The 12,322-nt window shown below is 44.2% G+C and overlaps 1 protein-coding gene across 2 annotated transcripts in view; it reads right to left on the bottom strand.

Moving 5' to 3' along the window:
* Positions 1-925: 925 nt before the first annotated feature.
* The window catches only part of LOC142306257 (cytosolic beta-glucosidase-like), a 146,345-nt gene continuing 134,948 nt past the window's right edge, over positions 926-12,322 (bottom strand). The window contains exon 7 of one of the 2 annotated variants that reach the window (XM_075346928.1): positions 926-3,599. In XM_075346928.1, the coding sequence (XP_075203043.1) occupies positions 3,400-3,599 (200 nt within the window). In that variant the 3' untranslated portion in view covers positions 926-3,399. The remainder of the gene's footprint in view (positions 3,600-12,322) is intronic. The other variant, XM_075346929.1, reaches the window with a different exon arrangement.

The following is a 12,322-nucleotide window of genomic DNA, read 5'->3' as shown; positions in this document are numbered from 1 at the left end:
TCTCAGACTGGAAAGACCCATGGTTATTGGAAGCCCGCCAGCCTAAAAATATCAGCCTACAGCCACCCAGAATTGCCACATCCATTAGATGTCACAGTCCAGGCGCTTTACCCGGCTCTTCTGATTGCCCTGGTGCAGTGGCAATCGAAGTAATAAGGGGTTAATGTCAGCTCACAGCTGCCACTAAGGCCTAAATTAGAAATGGGGAGGGTCTATGAGATCCCTCCCCATTACTAATCTGTAAGTGAAAGTAAATAAACACAAACACCGAAAAAATTCTTTATTTGAAATAAAAGACGAAAAAACACATGCTCTTTCAGCACTTTATTAACCCCAAAAACACCCAGGTCCGACGCAATCCACACGAAGTCCCACGGTGATCCCAGCTCTGCTACAGTACTGAAGGCACAGTGCGCAATCATGGAACATCACCGAACGTTGTGAGGTTCAGGAAGAGACTGAGCTGCAGCGATCAGCGGTGATGTGACTCAGGTTATTTGCGGTAATGGCCCTCCACCTGTGATCACAAGTAACCTGACCTCAGGTGACGTCAAACAACTCTCCCTGATTTCACAGATCTGCAACTCCTGGCAGAAAACTGGGTTTTTGCCAAGAGATGCATATATTGCATCCAATCTACACCTCCTGGAAAAAAAATGCATTACTACCATATGCGGTAAGATGTTTTGTTTTTTTTTTGCCAGGAGGTTTATAAATTGGATGCAGGCGTATGGTGTAAAAATTAAAAACACCAAATCTGCATCTCTCTGTAAAAAAAAAAATGCACAAAAATGGTTTTGACACTGTTTCAGTTCAGTTATCTTCCAGGAGATGCAAATTTGGTGCTGAAATGTCTTCACCAGATTTCAGTACCAAATTTGCTCCCTCCTGGAAGAAAACTGCACCAAAACAGCGTCAAAACCGTTTTTGTACATTTTTTTTGCCAAGAGATGCAGATTTGGTGCCAATTTCCACCTCCTGGGAAAAAAAAATCACATCACTACCGCATCATACCTCATGCGTAATGATGCTTTTTTGCCAGGAGGCGTATATTGGGTGCTGAAATATGGTGTAAAAATGTTAGCACCAAATCTGCATTTCTTGGCAAACACCCCGCCGCAGTTTTCTGCTAGGAGATGCAGGTCTGTGAACTCCATGGTCACAGTTAGAGGGCTGTAGGAACCTCCAGCTGTGACCGCAAATAACCTGAGTGACGTCACTGCTGATCGCGTGTCTCAGTCTCTGCGTGAAGCTCACAGCAGGCAGTCACGCCCTATGATGCCTGCTGTGAATTCAGATATTGCAGAGCTGGAAGAGTCATGGGACTTCATAGCATGGATTATGTTGGATCTGGGTGTTTTAGGAGTTAATGAATTGGTTATAGAGGTTTTTTTTTATTTTTTAAATAAAGGATTTTCTGTGTGTTTCTGTTAATTTATTTTTACTTATAGGATTAGTGGTGGTGGTGGGGGGGTCTCATAGATGCTCCCCATCACTAATCCAGGGCTTAGTGGCAGCTGTGGGCTTCCTATAACCCCTTATTACCCCAACTGCCACAGCACCAGGGCAATCGGGAAGAGCCGGGTAAAGTGTTGATATCGTCTCATCTAATGGATGCAACAATCTTGGGCAGCTACAGGCTGCTATTTTTAGGCAGGGAGATTCCTAATAAGCAAAGGTCCCCCAGCCTCAGAATAGCAGCCCCCAGCTGTTGGGCTTTATCATAGTTGGGTATCAAAATTGGAGGGGACCGCACGTGGGCATTTTTAAAATTATTTAAATAATAATAATTAAAAAAGCTGCATGCGGTTCCTCTTGTTTTCATACACAGCCAAGATAAGCGCATGGATGGGGACTGCAGGTAGCCGTGGCTTTATCTATGCTGGTACTAATCCAGGGGGACCTCTGTGGCAACTGTTTTATTAATCACCAGAATAAGGACACAGTCAGCATGTGTGATTCCAAACAATCACAGACACTGTCTCAGAGGCTGGGGGCGTGGTCCAATGGCAGATAATCAGGCTAAGAAGTAGCTGCGGGGACACGGTAAGTATGTCCTGCTTCAATAAACTCTTTTTCTTCCTTTTTTTTTTTTAATTAACAGTGGCCAATCACAGCCATATCAGTACATTACATGGCAGTGATGGGCAGGGAGAGGATTTTTTTTGCCATCCGATCATTTACCGATCCTTGGCAAGATCGCCAACTTTTGTGGTAAATGCTCAGATGTCCGATCCGGCCAAAGAGCATATGATTTTAACATTTTCCGATGTTTGTCAATCCGGATTGCTCATTTCTAGTCCTCATACATATTAATTTGATAGCTGAGCCCACTAATAGCAGATTCGGCCAATGTTATTCTTATGTGTAGTAGGGCCTCTACTTAGAAACGCCTTGCTCTGGCATATACAGTGGGCCTTAAGGGTGCTTTACACGCTGCAACATCGCTAACGATATATCGTCGGGGTCATGTCGTTAGTGTCACACATCCGGCATCATTAGTGACATCGCAGCGTGTGAGACCAAGGAGCGACGATCAACGATCGCAGAAACATCAAAAATCGTTGATCGTTGACACGTCGCTCCTTTTCATAATATCGTTGGTGGTGCATGCCGCTGGTTGTTCCTCGTTCCTGCGGCATCACACATCGCTATGTGTGACACCGCAGGAATGACTAACATCTCCTTACCTGCGTCCACCGGCAATGAGGAAGGAAGGAGGTGGCAGCCTGTTCCGGCCGCTTATCTCCGCCCCTCCTCTGCTATTGGGCGGCCGCTTAGTGACGCCGCTGTGACGCCGAACAAACCTCCCCCTTAAAGGAGAGATTGTTCAGTGTCTCCAGCGACGTCGCAAAGCAGGTATGTGCGTGTGACGTCTGCCGTAGCGATAATGTTCGCAACGGCAGCGATCACCACATATCGCAGGAACGACGGGGGCGGGTGCTATCGCTCGCGACATTGCTAGCAATTGCTAGCGATGTTGCGGCGTGTAAAGCACCCTTTAGTGTAGGACTCTCTTCTGTGAAATTTATATGCCCAGATGTAATACTGTACCTGGTCAGGAGTTGTCCCAAACTAAGTCTGTACATATATAGGAAAGTTGGGGGTAATAGCTGTTGGCTAAGTCCGGTAATATATCACAATGAGGTCAAGACTCCTGTAGTTATCGCTGATTTCCTGCTTGACAGATTTATAGGCAACAAGCCACAAATTGTAGCGTTTCCATATTTTTAGAAATTATATTTACAACAATGAAATAACTTTTAATTGTTCTTTATCTGGAATGTATTTTTCAGTTCATCATCTGTTTAACACAGATGACACAAATTTAGCAGGGTATTTTTATTAATATCCTTAAAATTATAAAAACATCACAGTAAGAGGAAGCTGGCATAATATCTACTTATAAATCAATCCATTTGCTTTTACCACTTTGGCATACTCAATAGCTGAATAGTACGGCGTTCTTGGAAGATTCGGCTGCTTAAAATCCACATGGAACAATCCAAATCGAACGCTGAAGCCAGAAATCCACTCAAAGTTGTCAAGAAGGGACCAAGCAAAGTAACCTTTCACCTTCACCCCATCTTGTCTGATTGCTGCCAAGCAAAGAGATGCAAAGTGTTAGATCTCATGAACGCTTAATAGCCTGTCTTATCATTATTACATAATCGAGTACATTTTATGCCAGCAGTAAAACTCAATGACGACAATTAACTATTTATATCATCCGCAATATAGGAAGGCCACCCATGCATGTGGTAGTGGGCTGAACAGAAGGGAACTGCACCACAAAAACTGCAGCTTTTTTATGGAAAACTTGTTTTGTGGTCTGGTTTTTGGCCACCCAGGTTGGATAGGTGAAAACACATAAGCCCCGATTCACCAAGACTGGTGTTACGTACGATGCACCATCAAGAGGCGCATGCCACTTCATGGATTTGGCACATCTTATCAGTTGTGTACCTGACTGTGCCTTGTATTGCTCATGATTATTATAATTGTATATGTATGCCCTTTTTCTCATGTAAAGTGCCATGGAATAAATGGTGCTGTAATAATAAATAATAATAATAATAATGCGCCTCAGTGGACTAGAACTGGAGTAACATTTCTGTCGTAAGAGACGGCGCCACTCTAGATGAATCCTGCCCCGGCACCTCCCCGTACCTGCTCATTTTGGTGGGAGCGACCCCACACTGTTGTTTAGATAGAAAAAGGCCAAAAAGTTGTAAAATTTGGCAATATGTCGTGTTGTTCAAAAATGTCGCCACATTTGAAATGTTTAAAGGACGTTTTCTAGCGCGAGCACTTTGTTGAATCGGGGCCATAATTTCAACATATTTCAGTTGTCTAAGCTGTACAGCCAACATATGTAAGGCACTATAGGATTATATGGTGCGCAAGTCTCAACTGCAAGGCACAGTACCATAAGTACATCGGAAAGGTCTTATAATCAGCTCTTGTAATCAGCGATACATAGCTGTGAGCAACACGTGAGTTGAGGTGCTTTTTGAACTCCATGTTTTGAAAATGAAGATTTGGAGCAGAACACACAGTCAAGATTAAAACACAACATGTATTGGAAACCTGGTAACAAATCCTTGGGATTTCCCACTAATACAGTACATGTATCACCTAGCCTATGGTCATGAGAAAAAGAATACCAAAGTATTCTGTAAGAATAAAGAGGTAGTGCAATTGCGAAACCACCACTCCATTCACTTCTATGGAACACACAAAAATCTTGGAGGTCCCAAAATTCTCTGTTTGATTGGAGTGATAGAGTACATGTGATACTACCACTCCATGCAATTCTATGGGACTTATAGAAATCTCAGGGTGCAGATTTGTAAATGGAGTGGTATTGCACCTACGTGTCTATGCTTTTGTCCTCTATGGGTCAGACAGAATTCCTGGAGGTTCAAAAATCTCACATATGAATGGAGCAATAATGTGTATGTGCAATTAGCGAGCCATTAATTCATTTGGGACTAATGAAAATTTGGGGGTCCCCAAATCTCCTGTGTGAATGGAGAGGTACTGGGTATGTGGGACCACTTCTGTTTGACTTCTATGGGACATAAAGATGTTTTGAGGGTCCACAAATCACCTGTGAAAAGAACATTAGGGTACCTGCATTACCACTACTCCATTCACATTTATGGGCCATAAAGATGTCTTAGGGGTCCAAAAATCTTACGTATGAATGGTGCAATACTGTATGTACAACTACTGTGTCATTCATTTCCTTGGCACTAATGGAAATTTGGGGGTCCCCAAAGCTCCTGTTTGAATGGAGAGGTACTGGGCATGTGGGGCCACTTCTGTTTCACTTCTATGGGACATAAAGGTGTCTTGGGGGTCCACAAATCACCTGTGAATGGAAGAGCAGTGTACCTGCATTACTACTACTCCATTCACTTCTATGAGGAATAAAGATGTCTTGGGGGTCCCAAAAAAACAATCACGGTACAGTGCACATGTGTGACGACTTCTCCATCCTCTTCTATAGAACTGGCATAATTGTGGTCAGTCCCATAGAAGTGAATGAAAATGGTGGTCCTGCATGCACACGGGGAACTTTAGGACCTTTGCTCTTGGATTGGTGGTACTCCCAGCAGTCAAACCCGTTATGTCAAACACATTGGAAAGGTGATACAAATATTAAGTGGGAAAAATCCTCATGCAAATCAGGCACATATAAATCAGACTGTAACTACGGAATTGTACAAGATAAGTAATACAATGGATTTCCAAAGTTGCAACTTTCTATGCAAATCAATACTAAATGTAAAATGATGTAAAACACAAATAAAACTGTAACTTTATGTGAATTCTTGTCAAGAAAACTGTTTATCCAACAAATAAAAGTACAAATCCTCCACATTTCCAAATACAGTAGAAGAAAAAAAACCACATCCAAGTAGAACTTTTATAATCCATCCAAAGAAACTCAGAAAAAAAGGCAAAGAAATGTAATAGTGTGATATGCCAATATGATTTATGAAGCACTGAAGCAGTGAGAGTAAAGTAAAAAGCAACCTTTGTGTGCTCAACTTCTCCTTAAAACTGAGTGGAATTTTAAGATAACAGACAGAATGGAGCGACTGTGGATCCAAGGAAACTGGAACAAATGCGATAAGCGCGCTCTTCTTAAGTTTCAAGAACATTCACTCGTACCTGAAGACTTTATTAAGAAGAAAAGAGCAGGAGCAAACAGGCAAGACGTATCACACTCCTCGTAATGCGTCTCACTAGCTACACATTACTTAACCCATTTGAACGTTTTACAAGACCCCCAGCTATAATTACACCAGGATTCAGAAGCCTCGGAGATCACGGCACTGCAGGTGCGCAAAGATCCCATTCAATAAAAGACATTATCTGGCTGTGACAATGCAGGTCACCTGTCACCTGCAACTGGCGGCCTTCACTAATATGCGCAAAAACCATTTCAAAGGAGAGGTGCGTTCTCTGAAATTAAAGAAGTATGCTGCTCTTCCCATGTCACAGTTCTAATGAATCTGTTATTCCTGACATGTCTGTTTTAGAAAAAAACTTTTATTCTATATGAAAGAACAATAGTGGGGTATCTTTTCTTAAAATTCCGGCATTATAAAGCCTGGTTTACACGGTACAATTACACATGCGATCTTGTATGCGATCGCACACGCCCCCATCATATGTGCGGCACGTTCAATTTGTTGCCCGTGTCGCACAAACGATTAAATCCCGTCACACGTACCTACCCTCCATACGACCTCGATGTGGGCGGTGAACATCCACTTCCTGTAGTGGGAGAGACGTTCGGCGTCACAGCGACGTCACACAGCAGCCGGCCAATAGAAGCGGAGGGGCGGAGATGAGCGGGACGTAAACATCCCGCCCACCTCCTTCCTTCCGCAGGACGCAGGTAAGATGTGTTCATCGTTCCCGGGGTGTCACACGGTGCGATGTGTGCTGCCTCGGGAACGATGAACAACCGGACGTTCACTTTTTAGAATTTGAACGACGTGTATGCGATCAACGTGTTTTTGTACAATCGCAAACGCACGTAGGTTTCACACGCTACAACAACACTAACGATGCCGGATGTGCGTCACTTACGACGTGACCCCTCCGACACATCGTTAGATTTATTGTAGCGTGTAAAGCCCGCTTAAGGTTCCTTTATTGTTCCTTCTGGAAATTTGTGAATTTGTTAGTTGAGCAATAAGATTTTAAGACCCTGCTCCTTCGGCCTGACAGGAGCCCTGCAAACCTTGTCCTCACTACCGGCATCCACGGCGGATTCATATCAGAATAGATATTAGGGAATTCATTAAGTTAGAGGCAGTTTGAGGTGCTCATATAAAAAGGAAAATAAGTATTTGATACATGGCCAATTTTTCTAGTTTCCCCACCTACAAAGAATGGAGAGGTCTGAAATTTTTATCATTGGTACACTTCAACTGTTACAGACAGAATCCCCCCAACAATCCAAAAAAATCACATTCTATGATTTTTAAATAATAATAATAATTGTAATTAATACATTTTGCATTTTATTGCATGAAATAAGTATTTGATACAATAGAAAAACAGAGCTTAATATTTGGTAAAGAAACCTTTGTTTGCCATTACAGAGATCAGATGTTTCCTATAGTTCTTGACCAAGTTTGCACACACTGCAGCAGGGATTTTGCAACTCTTCCATATAGATCTTCCCCAGATATATATATATTAGTATAGTTATATTATATATAATCCGAAACATACGGTATATAAGACACGAAGGAGGAAAATGAGGAGTACGTCTTAAAATCTGAATATAGCTTACCAGGGGGGCTGTCTGTGCGGTGACCAGGCGCGTTCGGGCTGCCGCGTGGCTGCGTGTGGGCAGGCGGGTGCCTGTGCCTGCGTGCGGGCAGCAGAGTGACTGCTGCCTCTCTATCCTGGAGGTCGGCTTCCACTCTGTGCGTGCGGGCAGGTGGGTGTGCGGCATCAGGAGTCAGCGCATGCGCAGATGGAGCCGGCCTGCTCCACCACTTAGGGCCGCTTTACACGCTGCGACATCACTAGCATTTGCTGGGGATGTCGAGCGTGATAGCACCCGCCCCCGTCGTACGGCCGATATGTGGTGATCGCTGCCGTAGCGAACATTATCGCTACGGCAGCGTCACATGCACATACCTGTTCAGCGACGTAGCTGTGACTGCCGAACAATCCCTCCCTCAAGGGGGAGGTGCATTCGGTGTCACCGTGACGTCACTAAGCAGCCGGCCAATAGAAGCAGAGGGGCGGAGATGAGCAGGACGTAACATCCCACCCACCTACTTCCTTCCTCATTGCCGGCGGACGCAGGTAAGGATATGTTGCTCATTCCTGCAGTGTCACACATAGCGATGTGTGCTGCCACAGAAACGACGAACAACCTCGTACCTGCAGCTACAACGATAATTGGGAATGGACCCCCATGTCACCGATTAGCGATTTTGAACGTTTTTGCAACGATTCAAATAGCTCATAGGTGTCACACGCAACAACATCGCTAATGCGGCCGGATGTGCGTCACAAATTATGTGACCCCAACGACATCGCTTTAGCGATGTCGCAGCGTGTAAAGCGGCCCTAAGCCACAGCTGCTGACGCCACTGAGCCGCCGCTGCTGACGCCACTGAGCCACCGCCGCTGCCGCCACTGAGCCACTGCTGGAAAAACATTTATGGAAAAAAACAGTTGCTTCCTTCTGCTCAGGCAAGGTCCCCAACTATTAGGACTGTTTTTTTCCAGCAGGACAATGCGTCATGCCACACAGCTAGGTCAATCAATGTGTGGATGAAGGACCACCACATCAAAACCCTGTCATGCCCAGCCCAATCTCCAGACCTGAACCTCATTGAAAACTTTTGGAATGTAATCAAGAAGAAGATGGATAGTCACAAGCCATCAAACAAAGAAGAACGGCTTAAATGTTTGCACCAAAGGGGCATATGATCACCCAAAAGCAGTGTGAAAGACTGGGAAAAGCATGCAAAGACGCATAAAAGGTGTAAATAAAAATCATGGCTACACTACAAAATATCTATTTCTGAACTCATCCTGAGTTAAAACACTAGTATTGTTGTTTCTAAAGGAATATGAACTTGTTTTCTTTGTATTATTTGAGGTGTCTGAAAGTGCTGCATTTTTTTGTTATTTTGACCATTTCTCATTTTCATAAAATAAATACAATTTACATTTTACTCAAAAATATACCTATAAAGAGAATAATCAGAAAAACTGAAAATTTGGAAGTGGTCTTTTAATTTTTGCCAGAGCTATATATATATATATATGTATTATACTGAGCCTGATGAAGAGACCTACGTAGTCTGGAAAGCTTGCTATTATTACCATCTTTTCAGTTAGCCATTAAAAGGTATCAACCACTGAGGACTTCAAGTTCTTTTAAACATTTTTTTATCTCTACTGGCTAACATGGTACAAAGATATATTTTACCTGTATCGTACTAGTTAAATAATCCTTGGCTGTAATTCAGATTTGCCAAATTCTGAGCATATTACATTTCTGTTTGGTTCTTGTGACTCAGCACATTGAGGGAACTTCAAATGTCTCTTTTTTTTGTATCTCAGCTAATCCGCAGAAAGAACTGTTTGTGTGCGATTGTAGCAGGAGTTTTTGTTGTTCGTTCTGTGGTGCCCCTGCGGCTTCAGGTGCCACAGGGTACTGCGCCTTACCTGAGGTGCAGTATTCATCTCGGATACGGAGGAGGTAGTTACCGGTAACCATCAGCAACACACTCATCCAACACATAAACACGGGAGTCCTTCCACTGGGACTGGGCTAGGGTAGGTGCTGGGGTGGCCATCGTGAGGTATGGGACCTCTTGCCTACTAGTTCAAAAACCCGGGAGGCGGGGCACCAACAGGGGAAGTTAGGAGCAATCACACACACCAGTGAGTTAGAGTGAGGAGTTGGTTCCGGTTGGTGCAGTACGCACCAGCGGGAGTCTGGAGGACACAGGAACAAGCAAGCAAAGACACGGACAGTTTGGGGCTCGTGGTCTGGAGCTGGAGGCTCGACCTGGGTTTTGAAAAGAGAAGGAGGATCCCAGGGTTCGCAGGGAGTGCAGAAGGCATCCGTTACCAGTCCATGGCCCAGAAGCTGGGGTGGAGGGAAACCATCGAAAGGTGATGCACAGAAGGAAACACCGGCCTCGACCTCCGAAGTATCCGGGATCAGCTGAAACCCATCACAGCATAGCCCGGCACTCTAACGGCAGTGTGCTTCCAGTGAATAAAAGAATTTGAACTGCACCTTCTGTGTCATCCCATTACTGCCGGTGCTCACAGCCACGTGCCGCGCCGCCATAGGCGACGACTACCACCATCTTCCACCCTGGGGCCTAGCTCTACCTGTGGAGAGCTGTAACATCCAAGCTGCGTAACCATCCGCCCCAGCGAGCACTCCCACAGCAGAGACTAATCACTGGCCGCACGTGGCATCACGAATGACTACTCCCATCATCCCCATTTCCATCTTTATTGACACCGCCGGGGTCACGGAACCGGGCAAGGCCACCGTGGCGACCCAGGAGATGAACCACAGCCCGATAACCGAGTAGCCCCCGACCCCGTGGGCGCGTCTGTTCCATGCATCTCCAGGATGTCAAGTGACTTTGTGACAGATGTGCTGCAGAAGTGAGCTATCCTTGCTGCCTGCAGAGGTGCGCTCACCCCGCATTTATTACCGCCATTTATATACACTGGCTATGTTAATGAATGGAAAGTTGTAGAAAAGGCTTTTTATTTAAGTGAAGACATTTTTCATATCGACTTAATCTCCGTTTCCTAGAACAACTTTTGAAGAGGTGTACATGCCTAGCATCGAGAAGTTGGGAGAATTGTATAGGAATCTGAAAGACGCTGGGTTTAATCATTTCTATATGGAGACGTGGGAGAACACTGCCCTCTCCAGTCTGTGCGGAGCCCACTCCAGGGACATGATGGCAGATAATCACACTACATCACCATTTCTAGTTACTAGATGAATAATGCAGTATGATTATATTACCGTAATGGTTCAGAATATGATACGGTTCCAAAAAAAAGGAGTCGAGGGATATTCTGCCTTGTTTGACAGGGTTTTCTGAGATATTTATTTCTATAGCGCACTCACATTTAGCAAAATTGACTGTGCTCCCCTAGCAGCCAATCACAGTACTGCTTTCACTTCATCAGAGCAGTTTACAAAATGAGAGCTGAGCTCTGATTGGTTGCTATGGGCAACAAAGACAGTAATCCTTTTAGGCAGTTTTGAAGCAACAAAACATTGGAAAGATTCTGAAAAAAGGCACGAAGACAATGATGGAATCACGGCCATAGTGTTTTAGAAAGTTGAAGAACTAAGCTCTATAGCACTGACTTTAAAATCTCTTCCAAGGATTTAAAAGGGTTGTCCCCTTTTAAGAAATCTTAATCCCCTCGTGCCGTTTGGTACATAAAAGACAAACTGCACTGTTACTCACTATACCGGGGTCCTCCACTGAATCTCAGCACCTGATTGGCTGTCCATGTCATGTCACCACCACGGCCAATCAGTGAGCGCATTGGATCTGCTCAAAGCCGCTAAGCTCACTGATGGGCCTAGATACAGGAGCCGAGCACAATTTGTGTTTTTTTATATCAATCTGTGCCCAGGAATCAAAATTTCCTGATATAGGACATCCCCTTTAACACTAGAAGTCCCAGAAATTTCGAGCTCCATAGGGTTCCAATGGTAGAAATATTAAATGACCCCTCTCTGAGACTTCTAGTGTTAAATCCTTGAAGAGATTTTAAAGTCAATGTTATAGAGCCTAATTATTGTGTATCTTCAATTTCCAAAAACACTTAGAGTAAATTGTGTCTCCAGGGAGGAAGGAGATGAACTCTAGCGCCACATATTGGAAGCAGCAATCCTAAAAGCCAACAGTGACCCTTTAACGAGCCTTTTCAAATGACTAAGGATTTATGCCAGATCAGAACCTCAATTTGCAGACACGTTGTTTCGGGGTGATTGTCCCTTGTCAGTGCAAAGTATGGGATCTGATCTGGCAGTATGAGAAGCTTTAGTGGGGCCTAAGGGGAAAACTTTCCTACTTGCGGAGACCTGACTTGTCCGGTCTCTGCAAATGGAAGGTTTTTCCCTTAGGCAAAAATATACTTAGGAGTGAAGACGACAATGGAATCACTGTCTATTTTTCAGAATTAAAAATGGTTCTAATAGTGTATTATGTTTGTGCCTTTTTCATCCTTCAATTTGCGCCTTTTTTAAGTTTAGCGTATCTTGGTTTCC

The sequence above is a fragment of the Anomaloglossus baeobatrachus genome, chromosome 1 (genome assembly GCF_048569485.1).
Source record: "Anomaloglossus baeobatrachus isolate aAnoBae1 chromosome 1, aAnoBae1.hap1, whole genome shotgun sequence".
Lineage (NCBI taxonomy): Eukaryota > Metazoa > Chordata > Amphibia > Anura > Aromobatidae > Anomaloglossus > Anomaloglossus baeobatrachus.
The sequence above is the reverse complement of the archived record's forward strand: the minus strand, read 5'-3'. Positions and strand labels throughout refer to the sequence as shown.